This window comes from Eptatretus burgeri, chromosome 15 (assembly GCF_056783735.1).
Source record: "Eptatretus burgeri isolate ZD-2024b chromosome 15, Ebu_testis_v1, whole genome shotgun sequence".
NCBI classification, from domain to species: Eukaryota; Metazoa; Chordata; class Myxini; order Myxiniformes; family Myxinidae; genus Eptatretus; species Eptatretus burgeri.
Window position 1 is genome coordinate 12,918,690 of NC_140975.1, and position 13,630 is coordinate 12,932,319.

Below are 13,630 nucleotides of genomic sequence, written 5' to 3' on the forward strand. Positions count from 1 at the left end.
TTAATGGGGGATCTGAGCTAATCCTATATTTAGTAGCCTGCTAAGGGCCATTTCCATAACATATTAATACTGAAGGACCAATTTTGTGCTCCTCTTAGCGGTCGCGTCACGTTTTTCTCGGGACTGTGACCTGGACTGAAAGAAACATGGTACCTGTAAGAGTACATCGCACATAGTGGCAATTGTCAAACTTCAACTATGAAGCAGAATAAACACTTTTCGTTTTGCATGGCGACGTGTGACGTCACCGCTGAGAGGCGTCAGGACGTCATGACATCATCGGTTATTCGCTGACGCCATTACTTCCGTCGTCAGAAAATTACTGCTGAGAGGTGTAATTACTAATTCCACTCCTCGAAAATAGCGTCTGCAATGTAAAATCCTCTTCTGCACATAGTGACTACCTCAGAATGTGAATTTGACACAAAAAATGTAACAAGAAACTGTACAGTAGACACCGCTTTATAAATCCACTATGGGACCACGCCGTTTGGATTTATTAAGCGGAGAACCTATTTTCAGCCACCTACTGGATAGATAAGACAAAAAGTGAATGTCGTTAAACACTGCTTTATGCTACAAAAACATTGATTTATCAAACGGTGACAAGGGGATTGTTCAAAAGAATCTCTCCAAGGTCGCTTGCTTGGGAGGGAAGGTTTAGCGCAAATCTTCCTTTATTAAATCCGTCACGTGGCGGAAATCGGGATGGGCAAAACCTGAGAGCTGCATCCCCTGTCCAATTTGGCGAGTGCCGTCCGCATCTCTGTCACTGTTGGCATCGGCTCTGGTTCGTCGTCGCTTTCTTCCCTTGGCTATTGGGATTCGGGGTCGGAGGGATACGAGCGGCGGCGGGATTCGAAGTCCGTCACCAGTTGTTGTTGTTGTTGGTTTTTTTTTTTCACTCTGCGGCAGCGCATACTACATCAAGCTTAGGTTGAGACCGCACACGTGCCAAGCAGGTGGATTTATTTAACGGCGGATTTCTCGATGTAAAATTCCGTTCCAACTCATTTTAGTCACAATCAGCGGCTGGATTTTATAACCGTGGATTTATGAAGTGGCGTCTACTGCATCTTCTACATATTAATACTGAAGGACCAATTTTGTGCTCCTCCTAGTGGTTGCGTCACGTTTTTCTCGGTACTGTGACCTGGACTGAAAGAAACTTCGTACCTGTAAGAGTGCATCGCACATAGTGGCAATAGTCAACTTTCAACGCTGAAGCAGAATAAACACTTTTTGTTGAGATGTGGGCGAGGAGTGAAGAGGCGGGGGCAAGGTAAGCAAATTTTTGGGCGAAGGTAAGCAAATTGAAAGCGGGAGACAGGGGGAAATGGGGCGGGGGCTGGGTTGATTGAGGCGGAGTTGAGTGGGAGGGGGTGGACAGGGGAGTAGGGGCCCGGGGGCAAGTAGGGCGGGGAATCAAAAGACAGGGGGTGGGGAGTGAAGAGGCGGGCTGGGGTAATTACATTTTTGGACGAGGGTAAGCAAATTGAATGGGGCAGGGGTGGGGGATGAGTAGGCAGGGGCAAGCACACCCTGTCCAGTCCATGTCCCTCGAGTGTGTGTGAGCTGGTGAGGGTGGTTGAATGAACGGAATCCGTCTGTGATGGGGATTCAGCTAATATATATATATATATATATATATATATATATATATATATATATATATATATATATATATATATATATATATATATATATTTGAGGGCAGGGGTCCAGTGGTGAGAACGACCGCTAGGTGGGGAAAGTTACGTCCTCTCCCACCGGACTCCCCGGAATTGTAGGCCATCGCTCTGGATAATTCCACGAGGCGGCGGGTCGCTGATCCCACCGTGGGATGCCAATATCTCGACCACATGGCATAGGGTCTCTTTATCTGGAACCAATTTACCTAAGTAACCACGCGGTCTCGGCTACCGGGGAACCACGCCCTTGGCACGTTTTGCTCGAACCGGGTCATTCTACCGAATGCGGTAGAGTTCCAACTACCGACTACCCACTCCGGTTTGGGTGTAGTCGAGCGGAACTGTCAAAGCCGTGCCAGCTCGGATGAGCAGATTAACGGGAACAAAGGCCCGGCTAAAACTCAGATCCGAACCATGCTGGACCAATGAAAGAAAGGACGGAAATGAACTGGGAACATTTCTAATCATGGTTTATTTACAGTAAACGAGGACACAGAGCAAGACTTATCGCGAAATATACAAGCAAGAATTTACAATGATGGAATAAACACTTAAACAGTTCTACTTACAAGGCGGGCCCACACACTCAGATGATTTATTAAAAGACCCTCGCAGCCAGAGAGGGAGAGATGAGCTGGAGGTCGCAGTTCGCTTGAGTACCTGCACGTTGAAGGAAGGGGGATGCTCCTCAGTGTGGCACCTGCTAATGGTCGTGCGGCTCGGCCCAGTCACACGCGTGGGGCTCGTGCCCGTGGAGGAACCCGAGCGGAGCAGTCGGAGACCCAGGGAGGAGATCAGGGTCGCGGACAGGACCCAGGAAAACTCCAACGAACGCCAACCATATGCAGAACTCCACTCGAACGCCCCAGACTCCAGCTCAAACCGCACGACGCACACCAACCAACTCAACTCCTCCAAAAAACTCCTCTCCAGGATTGCGTCGTATTTTAATTGGACCTCCCCGAACGGGGCGGGGGCTCGGTGAAACAGATGTCACCGTCCGCCCCGATTGGACAGGGCCTCCACAGATCCGCCCCGTTCTGGGCGGGGTCTCGGCCAGGCCGGGAAAACCCCGCCCCCTTCAGGCGTGTCTGGATCCGCCAAGAAGAAACCATTGCAAGAGGATTTTGCCTCGGACAGCGAGTCGCCGGTTGGGCGGGTGAAGCGCTTGTTCGGTAGCAGGTTGTTGGTTTGTTTGTTGGATGGTGTATAGGATGATCGTTGGAGGGTTCGTTGGATGGTCGTTAGATGTAATAACCTACCTAAAAGGACATCGCAACACACACCTTTGATTCTCCCACTAGACAAAAGGAAGGGACCTGTCTCACATGTACGTAACGGAATAACTGACTCTTGGGACATCTGTATGTTTGAATGCATATGGTTTCCAGATCCGTAACAATATATATATATATATATATATATATATATATATATATATATATATATATATATATATATATATATATATATATATATATATATATTAAGGAAAGCAGATTAATTAATCTCTACAAATGACAAACATCAAATATCATTTTCGGTTTCAAAATACATCCAGGTGCAAGATTCTGAATTTATATAGCTGCTTGCAAGTAAACTAATGTTGTGGCTACAAAAGTCACTTAAAAAATGTAGTTGCTGTAAAAAAGGACAGTGTAGATTAAGCCGACATCCGTAATATGTACCTGAGCACGATTTACCATCGATAATTTAATTGCATGATCCCAAGTGATGACGCCACCGTTACCGGCGAACTACATCAAACCTATTTTACTGCCGCAATGCTTATCATCATGGACCATATCGTCCATTTTGTAACCCACAGAATCACTTTAACCGGCAAAATAGCATCATGCAGCCTTGGTTACCGATTCTGGCTAAATATACGCACTTGGGGAGGAAAAGAATTGATAACCATTTGGAATTTTTCTGGTGCGACATTGGAAATACAGACATCAATTTGCAGGTAAAAGCAGTGGCACCTTTGAGAATTGCAGAACATTGGAAGTGTGGGTAAGAGAAGACACGGATGGTGGGATGCAGGCCACAGTCGGCTATAGCAAACCGATTGCTCTTTACACTGCTGGCGAGTGTATTTATTCCCGTCTCAGGGCCCTTAAAGAAGAACCATTTATGGCTCTGGGTGTCCACAAATCGCACAAAGCATCCACTGGCGAAGCACAATGTCGTGTGATCCACAAAGCCCACTGGTCCTCCACCGAAACCCTGCAGCCACCTGGGTGTAGAAAATAGTCATCGTTTGCTTTTGTTTTCACATATTTTGTGGTATCGACACAATTCGGCGTCAAGAGCTACACATCTGCTCGTACTGGGCATTCCTACAAATATAGGTGGGTCTCACGTCATTGGTAAGGAATTACAAAATAATTAAAACAAAGACAAAGGTGATTTGGCAAGTCAGGCCTGTGCCAAAGTTGGAACTCTCACCTGTCAGCAATCTCTTCTATTACAGGTAGTGTGAATCCAGCACTCCCACTTCCCAGCAGTGTGACCAGTCCTCATTTTCATAAATGCCATGGTGAGCCAATGAAACAAGCCAAGAATTCACAAGGTTTTGGAAAAGCGATGATAATAGAAAACCTATACGCCAAGAAAACCTATAGAAAACCAAGACACCAAAGTGAACAACGAATAGCCAAGATCTTGTGAAAAAAGCCAAGGAGTGGTCACACTGCTTCCCAGTTGTCTCACCCTCTAAAGGTAGTGCAAATGCAATACTCTCACCTGCCAGCCCTCCCACCTAGAACAGGTAGTGAAAATCCAACACTCTCACCTGCCAGCCCTCCCATCAACCGTAGGAAGTGAAAATGCAACACTAACATGCCAGTGAGGAGGAAAAATCCCCCCTACAACAGGCAGTGAAAATCCAACACTCTCACCTGCCAGCCCTTCCACATACAACAGGTAGTGAAAATCCAACACTCTCACCTGCCAGTCCTCCCATCAACCGCAGTGAGTGAAAATCCAACATTCTCACCTGCCAGCCCTCCCATCAACCGCAGGGAGTGAAAATGCAACACCAACATGCCAGTGAGGAGGAAAAATCCCCCCAACAACAGGCAGTGAAAATCCAACACTCTCACCTGCCAGCCCTCCCATCCACTGCAGGTAGATCCAGCACTATCACCTGCCAGCCCTCCCATCCACTGCAGGTAGACCCAGCACTCTCACCTGCCAGCCCTCCAATCCACTGCAGGTCGACCCAGCACTGTCACCTGCCAGCCCTCCCATCCACTGCAGGTAGATCCAGCACTATCACCTGCCAGCCCTCCCATCCACTGCAGGTAGATCCAGCACTATCACCTGCCAGCCCTCGCACCCACTGCATTTAGCGAAGACCCAACATCCACACCTCCTCGCTCTCTCACCCTCCAGTAGTTTTACAAAATAGAAGCTGTTCGAATCCAAGGATCCAATAGAATTGAATATGCACCAACTCCGAGCAGACTTTGGCCGTGGTATCGGCAAATAATTAATTAATGGAATACACTTTTCCAAACATTTAACATCCACAAAGGAAATGCAAACAGGACTGTTGGCTTTAACTTCCCATGACAAGGACAACGTGCTCCGCGATGCGGCGCCCACATCTGCAATTACACCTGACGGCAGTTTTTAGTTAATCCAAGCAAACCAGGTATAAAATCCGTGTTTAACAATCCAACTGAGACCACTCATAACAAGTGACCCAACAACGACCCTTTTCAGATTCAGATCAAAAACGATCCGTCTCAATTAAAGTCCTCGTTTTATTGAATTCGAATGCCGTTTAATGGATTTATCATCCAAAAGATGAAAATTACATTCCGTGTGATTATAAAAGTAAACCGTTCGCACTGTGACTAAAGATAATACACTTGCCTTGGCGACAGGACGCGGCATTCCGCCATAGCAACGATCCCGCGTCTTCTTCTTCTTCACTAATATTCCGCCACAGCAACGATCCCGCGTCTTCTTCTTCACGAATAATCCGCCACAGCAACGATCCCGCGTCTTCTTCTTCTTCACTAATATTCGGCCACAGAAACGATCCTGCGTCTTCTTCTTCACGAATAATCCGCCACAGCAACGATCCCGCGTCTTCTTCTTCTTCACTAATATTCCGCCACAGCAACGATCCCGCGTCTTCTTCTTCTTCACTAATATTCCGCTAGAAAACGTCTCGTCAGTCAGACATTCGGAAGCGACCTTACAATAATATTTCTGATCATGGCACTTTCTGATTGACAACACATCGAAGCTAAATGTAATCTACAAAAAAAAAACCCTTACATTATACACCGCCTATAACTCCATCCTGAACTATAGATAGTACGAGTGGGTAAATTGAGGTGAAATTTTGAGGTAAATTTACGTTGAGGTAAATTTAGTGGAGTTGCACACGAGAGTGTTTTGGCTTTTCACCATCATCCTATAAATCTAAAAGTCGAGCGTTGTCCTCTCTGCCATGTCCAGCTGGGACGGTGCGGTCACTCTTGCAGAGTTTGTGTCACATCACATGAAATCCAGGGAATTCCTTGGCCGCGCTCCCACTTGGCTCGGTTAATGGAAAGGGACACACGTGCTCTTCTTCCTCCTTCATCGCAGACTCTCCACTGGGAGATGAAGCTGTAGGAGCGGAGGTACGTTGGTGCGAGTTGGAAAGCCGGGAGACAAACTTGGACATGATCTTGATCTTGGTCTTGATCTGACCTTCTGACCTTGTAGTTGTTGAGGGTTCTTCTTCTTCTTGCGTGTGGCAGATTGGTTGCAGGGTGGTTGTGCCGCTGATGCATATCTATCTAATATGGAATAGGCAAAGCTTAGAAGCGAACGTAGAATTCTTCTTACATTCGCTTCTGACTTTACATAAAACTTGTTCACAACTGTATACTTGCTAACTATACCGTGGTACATGTAAGCGCCGCACAGCTGATGATTTTGACGCAATTTCCGGTTACTTCAGCCTGGATTCGGGATCAGCGATCAAATAATGTAAATCACGATTAAAAATTTTTTGATGATGCGGGAGGTATCTTTATTATAATTAACTTTGGGAAAAAAATAATTGAATAAATAAATAAACAAACGATCACTTCCAGTCAAGAGTAAAAGAAATTAAAAGTTCCAGAAAGAGATTCAAAATCACTCCCGGTAATGTTAAATACAAAATAAACACTTCCTGTCATGAAAAAGTATCATGAAAAGTGTCATGAAAAAGTTTTATACACTTTCGGAAGTATAAAATTAACTTTGGGAAAAAAATAATTGAATAAATAAATAAACACTTCCGGTCATGATCTCCCAGCATGCATCATTCCCCATGACAAAAACCGGAAACAAAAAAAAAACTGAAACAAAACAAAAACGGAAGCAAAATGGTCATAGCCAACGACACGGATTCACAATTGCCAGCGTATTGTGTTGTTTTTGTTGTTTCCTATTCTCTCATGTGCACGCGTTAAGTAATATTCACAAGATAGAAATAAAACCCAATCGTGTTTATACACCGCACAGCGTTTAACAACAACCGGAAGCAAAAAAGTCATAGCTGACGACACGGATTCCAAATAGCCAGGGCTATTGTGTTGTTGTTGTTTCCTATTCTCTCATGTGCACGCGTTAAGTATTAAGCTCACTTCGCTATAATTCCAGCAATCTCTGTGTCTGCAACCGCTGTTTCGCGACAACCGCTGGTCCGATCTCATTGAAACTTGCCAGGTATATTGCTGGGGCCCTGTGGATGTGCCTTTTCAAGGTTTGATATTAATCGGACAAGTGCTTCCCAAGTTATGGCCATTTATTTACCAAACCAATGACAGGACACGGTGCTATGACATCACAATTGACGTCACAATTCCTCTAATTTTTTTTTTTTGCACGTACAGCCACGCACTAGTATTGTAAAAGAAAGAAGTTGCACACTGGGCAATAAAATAATTCACATTTAAATTATTTATTAAAAGCCTGACGTTTCTCTTCCTCAGAAGCGTTCCGTTGGGGACAGTTCGCATCATGGATTGGTCCAAATCTTAGCCAATCACAAGGCTTCCTTTCAATTTGAATGACTGCTGTTTGTGTTGACGTTGTCATTGATTGCATAGTGCTTTGTAGGTGGGATGTTAGCCGACGTGTCGGTTGATGGAGTTTCCACAAGAGTACCAGGCCCAGATAATCTCACGGTTCACCTTTGATGATCCTGTGCCAAGAATAGTTGTCTGATTCCATGAGAACGTGTGTGTGTGTGTGTGTGTGTGTGTGTGTGTGTGTGTGTGTGTGTGTGTGTGTGTGTGTGTGTGTTGCAACCAAGGACAACTTGTCTTGTCGCCTGGCAGCACGTTGGTGTTTGGTTGGCCGTGTGGATAAGCATTTGGACGTTTGGCCCACGTATTTGGTTTCACAATCTTCACACGTTATGCTCTCGATGACGTCATTTCTATCAAATTTGTTCACATGGTCCTTCAGCTTTGACAGCTGTTCTCGTCAGGATGATTGTGGTTTGTGGGTGATGTTGACATTGTATTCACGTAGTATGCGGCTTGTGGTTTCAGAAGCGCGTTGTATGTAAGGAAGTGCTTCGTGTGTGTTGGTGTGATCGGATTGTTGCTCTTGTGGTTGGGTTTCCGGCGACAGGATTTGATGAATTAATTTGGGTTGTGGTTTTCTCGCAGTGGTTGAGTGACGTGCAGTGTCTCCGTCCGGCGTTGTTCACGGTCACTGTGAACTAAGCTGCGAACACAACTTCTCTTGTGACAGGTGGAGTGGCCACTTCAGTCGTCCAAAACTTTGTCCATGTGGGTGAGTTTACGGTTCACCCGAGTGAAACTCGCTGTCCCTGGACGTCTCTGTCCCTGGAGAGATGTACGTCCAGGAATGGCAGAGATCTAGCTTGTTCTACCTCACTCGTGAACTGTATTGCCCGCCATGTTGAATATTGATCTTTAGAAGGAAACGGTCATCATCTGCCTTCTTTATGATCACGAACGTGTCATCAACGTGGTGCAGCCACAACCATGGAGAAGGTTCACCGTGTAGTGCAAGATCTTCTCAGCATTGCATCACCAGTTCAGCAATGAGCCCAGAGATGGGTGAACCCATCGGGGTTCCTTCATGTTGATCGTATATGGTGACATCAAATAGAAAGTACGTTGATTTGAGGCAAAGTTGAATGAGTGACATGAAATGACCAGAGCTGAGGCAGCTAGTGCTGACTCGCTCTTGGTCGTTGTTGATGTACTGCTCTGAGGTCTGTCGCCAATTCGACGGATATTGATGTGAATAATGAAACGACGTCGAATGAGACCATCGTTTCGTCACTCTCGAGGCGGACATTTCTGATCCGGTCAATAAAGTCTTTGGCATTCTTTACATTATGTGATGAATGGGTTGTTAAGTGTTTAAGTTGGCAGAACAGACATTTAGAGAGATTGTATGTGGGTGCTCGCAGGAGGGCCACGATGGGTCGGAGCGGGACATCAACCTTGTGGATCTTCGGTAACCCGTGGAAGCGTGGAATGACGGAGTCGGTTGGTCTCATCGCATCCCATTCCTGTTTTCTGAGGAGGTTGACATCTCGCAGTTTCTGTAAAGTGGTGGTTACCTGCTTGTTAATGGTCTTTGTAGGATCACAAGGCTTTGTGTGGTAGTTGCTGTTGTCGTCGAATAAAGCCTTTGCTTTGTGGTTGTAGTCGGTGTGGTTCATCACAACCATGGCACGGCCTTTGTCAGCGGGGACGATAACGATTGATTTGGCCTGGCGGAGACGTCGTAGCGCCTTCGACTCGTCGGTTGTGATGAACAGTTTACGTTTCTGGTTGCCAAGTGTTGCAGTGAGTTGTGCCCATAGTCAGTGGGAAGGTTGTAAACGATGGGTTCGAGAGCAGTTTGCTCCATAGAAAACATCATTTTTTTCCATAGAATACTTTGGTTTGCTTGAATAACTTCTCCAAAGATCATTGATCACTCCTGCAAAACAAAAACAAATTAAGGTAATGCCTAAAAGTACAAAGGTCATTTGAAGCGGTTAACCTTTTATTGACACACCATGTATATCCATCTCTGTCTCTCTCTCTCCGGATGGTGCTTGCCTCCAAACATGGTGTTTATGTCCACGCGGTGTTCGTCTCTGAGTGGTATTTATAACATGACCGATAGAAAATGGATTTCAGACATTATTTTGTTTCCATCTTCACTGTTATTCTATGCAGAATCATTTTGATGAAACAGTATGAATCGCAATTAACCCTCCTCACATATCTGCCTTCCCTTCTCCCACCCCTCCTCACTCTTTCCCCCTCCACTTCCTCTCTCCCCCCTCCACTTCCTCTCTCCCCCCTCCACTTCCTCTCTCCCCCCTCTTAGTATTCCCTCAGTGAAGGGTTGGGTGGTATTTGCTAGTCTGTACAAATAAACATCAGTGCGTGTGTATGTGTGTGTGTGTCTCTTCCATAACTCCAAAACCATGAAAACGAGGGGCCCCAAACTTTGCATGCATACTGAGAGAACTCCAATGAAGTGCATGAATAAAAATTGGGTGTTTGGGTTAATTTTAACACCCATTTTTTTAAAAGATAATTAACAGCTTACTTCACAGGGAGTCCCAATTTGCTTCACAGGCATCTTAATTCGGCCTTTTCAAACATGATCTCTTACGGACTAATTAAAGTCTATAATTTAAATATAATATATCTCATTTGAGAATCGGATGTTGTGGACTAAATAAGTGTTGAAATCTGGAGTGAAATCTGTAAATTTTAACAAATGAGCAATTTTTATAACCAAGTGTATTTTTTAAGGAGAACATAAAACTAAACTTTTTCTACTGTTCAGACGATTATATTGAGTGAAGAAAATATTAATCAATGTGCAGAAAGTGGAACTTCCTGAAGCGCAACAAAAACATTAACAAGTGGAATCGAAACTATTTTGCAAGCCATGGTGATGCTGTCCACAGGAGTGCTCTTTTTTGACAATTACGCATGGTTTTTTTCACCTTTTTGTGCGAACTGCTTTCTTTATAAAAGATCAATATAAATCTATTAATATATGCCAATATTTTAATTAAAAAAATAAATCAATAAATAAACTTCCAACATCGAATCGAACTTCATGTTCCAAATTCTGCCATGTTGGTTTGACCTTGCAAGACATTGACTGACATTTTGTGTGCTCTCTGTGGGAATTGAATTTCGCTTGAATTCAACATTTAAACTATATTTAAAGGGAGGCCTTTGTGGTTCTCCTTTTCACGTACTTTATCTGTGTGGAACTTTGTATGGAACTGTGAATCGATACATTTAAAATCTCTTCTCCAATCGAATGGCACGGCATCCTGTCATTTTTTAAACGAATGATGAGCGACTGTGTACTCAATCAATAAGCTATTGAGGGATATTAAATGAAGCGTTTCATACTTACCTGGTCGTGTGAAAAGCAAGTTTTATACAAACAGGGAGTGCCCACGTTCCGAACAATCGTTTATACAGGAAGCAAATTGAATCGGGTGTGTTTTAGAAAGGTTATGTTGTTTCTCTTTGTGAGTTTCAAAGCAAAATAAACTTGACAACACCTGATTTCTGAATTAACAAACATGTTTTCTAAATTACAGAGCCAAATTTTTCCAACGTCATACGATTGCCAAATGTTTATCTATCCTAATATATGTCAGTGTGTGTGTGTGTGTCTCCTCCATAAATGCAAAACCATGAAATCTAGCAGCCTGAAACTTTCCATGCATACTAAGGGAACACCAAGGTAGTGCATGAATGAAAATTGGGTGTTTTGGTAAATTTGAACACCCCTTTTGAAGATAATTTAGGGGGTGCTCATCATGAAAAATCAAAATTAGCTTCACGAATATGGTGGCACACCATCTTGGTCAGCCCTCGATCAGCTCGCGGGAGTCTTAGGCCACACATTTTTTTTTGGTATGCTCAACGATGCCTTGACTTGGAACAGGCTGTACCAATTTCTTAACGATAAGAATTTTTTTGTTTCACTTTTCTTCTCTTATATCATCGATTGTCTGATCATCATACTTATGAGTCGCTGGATACATTGCAATGCTTATAAACGCCTGGAGACGCCAGCGCTCATCGTGTCTTTACTATATAATTTCTGCACATGCCATAACCTCCAGAACCTCTTTAACTGGGTGGAATTACAAAATTTAAGCTCCAGAATTGAACTTGGCAGCAGTTCCGACTGTTAAAAAAGTGTGTTCATTTGGCCAATTCGGACGGAGTTTGCCATTTTGGGTGTCTCCGGGAGGTATTTATTATGATGAATCGGCGATCGCCAATCGTTTGCCAAGCCAGCTGTTCCTTATCAACCATTTTGTTGGGGTGCTTAAGCTACTTGGCGAGTGCTCTACAATATTCGCAGTCACTGATTACTGCATATCAATCGATTTAACAAAGGCCAGGGGCCACTCACCTGCATTTGGCTCCGAGTTGTTCTGTGGTGAGTCGGGTGGTGCCTGGCTCACTGAAAATGTGCAATTTTATTTTACACCACATTTTTAAACACATCACTTCAGCATAGATAGCTTTGATGGTGATACCACAGTTTGATACCATAGTGAGGAAGGCAAAATAAAATTAGATGATCACAATGAGTAAAAAAAATGTTTTCAGTTCTTACAAAGCAATGAATTACATCACGGCAGGATAGCCGAGAGGTACACATGCTCACTCTAAGCTGTCGAGCCTGGATTTGAATCCCGACCCAGCTATAAACTGTCATCTTGGTGTTTCATAGGCACGGTGATTCACGAATGTGTGCACCGGCCCTCAGATGGATGTTAAGTTGGGTATCCCGTCTGCCGACATCAATTGGTGGATGTTAATGATGCCATTGTGTCCTTTGCGGAGAGTCGGCGAGCTATCCCCGGAATCCTGAGTAAATTGCAAATTTCTGCCCATACTTCCTGTGTCAGAGTGGTGATTTGTTCAGGATTGTGCCCCCTAACCACTTAAACTTCATGGGCAGTCCGATGCACCTAACTGTACGCGAAGGATCATCCATCCATTCATCCACAGTCAAAAGAGCTGGAGGAGCTGAAGAGCAGGAAAAGTTTGGCAAAAGGTTGCCATCTTTGCACGGGACGAAGTGCATTGCGTGGGTCTTTGAGTTAGGTCTATTAACTATCTCTGTCTCATATTCTGATTTCTAATCCAACCCTTTCCTTTCAGCCATGGTACAAAACAAGCAAGCACACACACCATTCAATAGGTGATTGATAATAAGCACACCATGATTTCTCCCGTGGCTTGGAACCACCACACTCCCTCCACTACTCACTACACAACCTGTGCATAGGCATTGCACGCCATTATTTCATTGAAATCTGCATGCCAATTTCCAACTGGCATCTCACCTTGCTTCGCACCTCACTCCCCAAACCTCACAACTTTGACCAGAAACGCCTCCTGCACACGAGAAAAATATTCCCACAACCTCCTCATCCCTCTGCATCATTACAATTCACCACTTTATATTGAGGAGTACTGCACGACTTGGGCTGTTCTCAACAGCACATAATGCTGGGCCAAGCAACAGACGTGAATAGCTTGACCGCATCTCACCGGGACGTCCTGGGTGAGCACGCCGAATTGATACAACCCTCGTCCAGTCGCCAGACCACAGTAAGATGAGGCGGTGAGGAGGGGTTGCAAGAAGGGCAATCTGGAAGTTTGGTACGGGCCCGGGCCTGCATTTTGGCTCACAAGGGGGCCCATGGGTGGCAGAGAATGGCGAATAGCAACGGACTTTCAGAATGCACTGAGCACGTTGAGGGCTGGGGTGCCGGCTCAGGGAGCATACACTATATTGAGTCAGGAGTTTTGACCCGTGCTGAAGCAGATGGGCAACTGAGATAGTTTCCGGCCTAGCAGAGCATGGCTAGGACTGCTGTGGCCCAATAGAGTAGCATGATT

At 44.7% G+C, this 13,630-nt stretch overlaps 1 protein-coding gene and 1 long non-coding RNA gene across 5 annotated transcripts in view; one reads left to right on the plus strand and one right to left on the minus strand.

Annotated features, from left to right (window-relative positions):
* The window catches only part of CFAP43 (cilia and flagella associated protein 43), a 145,971-nt gene extending 140,069 nt beyond the window's left edge, over positions 1-5,902 (minus strand). The window contains exons 1-2 of one of the 4 annotated variants that reach the window (XM_085857481.1): positions 5,577-5,902; positions 3,677-3,930 (exon numbers count right to left, since the gene is read on the minus strand). In XM_085857481.1, the coding sequence (XP_085713607.1) occupies positions 3,677-3,930; positions 5,577-5,605 (283 nt within the window). In that variant the 5' untranslated portion in view covers positions 5,606-5,902. Of the gene's footprint in view, positions 1-3,676; positions 3,931-4,142; positions 4,387-5,576 lie in introns of those variants that run through there. The other 3 variants (XM_085857480.1, XM_085857483.1, XM_085857482.1) reach the window with 3 other exon arrangements.
* Positions 5,903-5,987: 85 nt separating this feature from the next.
* On the plus strand, positions 5,988-9,374 carry LOC147011548 (uncharacterized). Its single transcript, XR_015051792.1, has 2 exons — positions 5,988-6,337; positions 9,142-9,374. It is a non-coding gene; the product is annotated as an uncharacterized LOC147011548 (long non-coding RNA).
* The last annotated feature ends 4,256 nt before the right edge of the window (positions 9,375-13,630 follow it).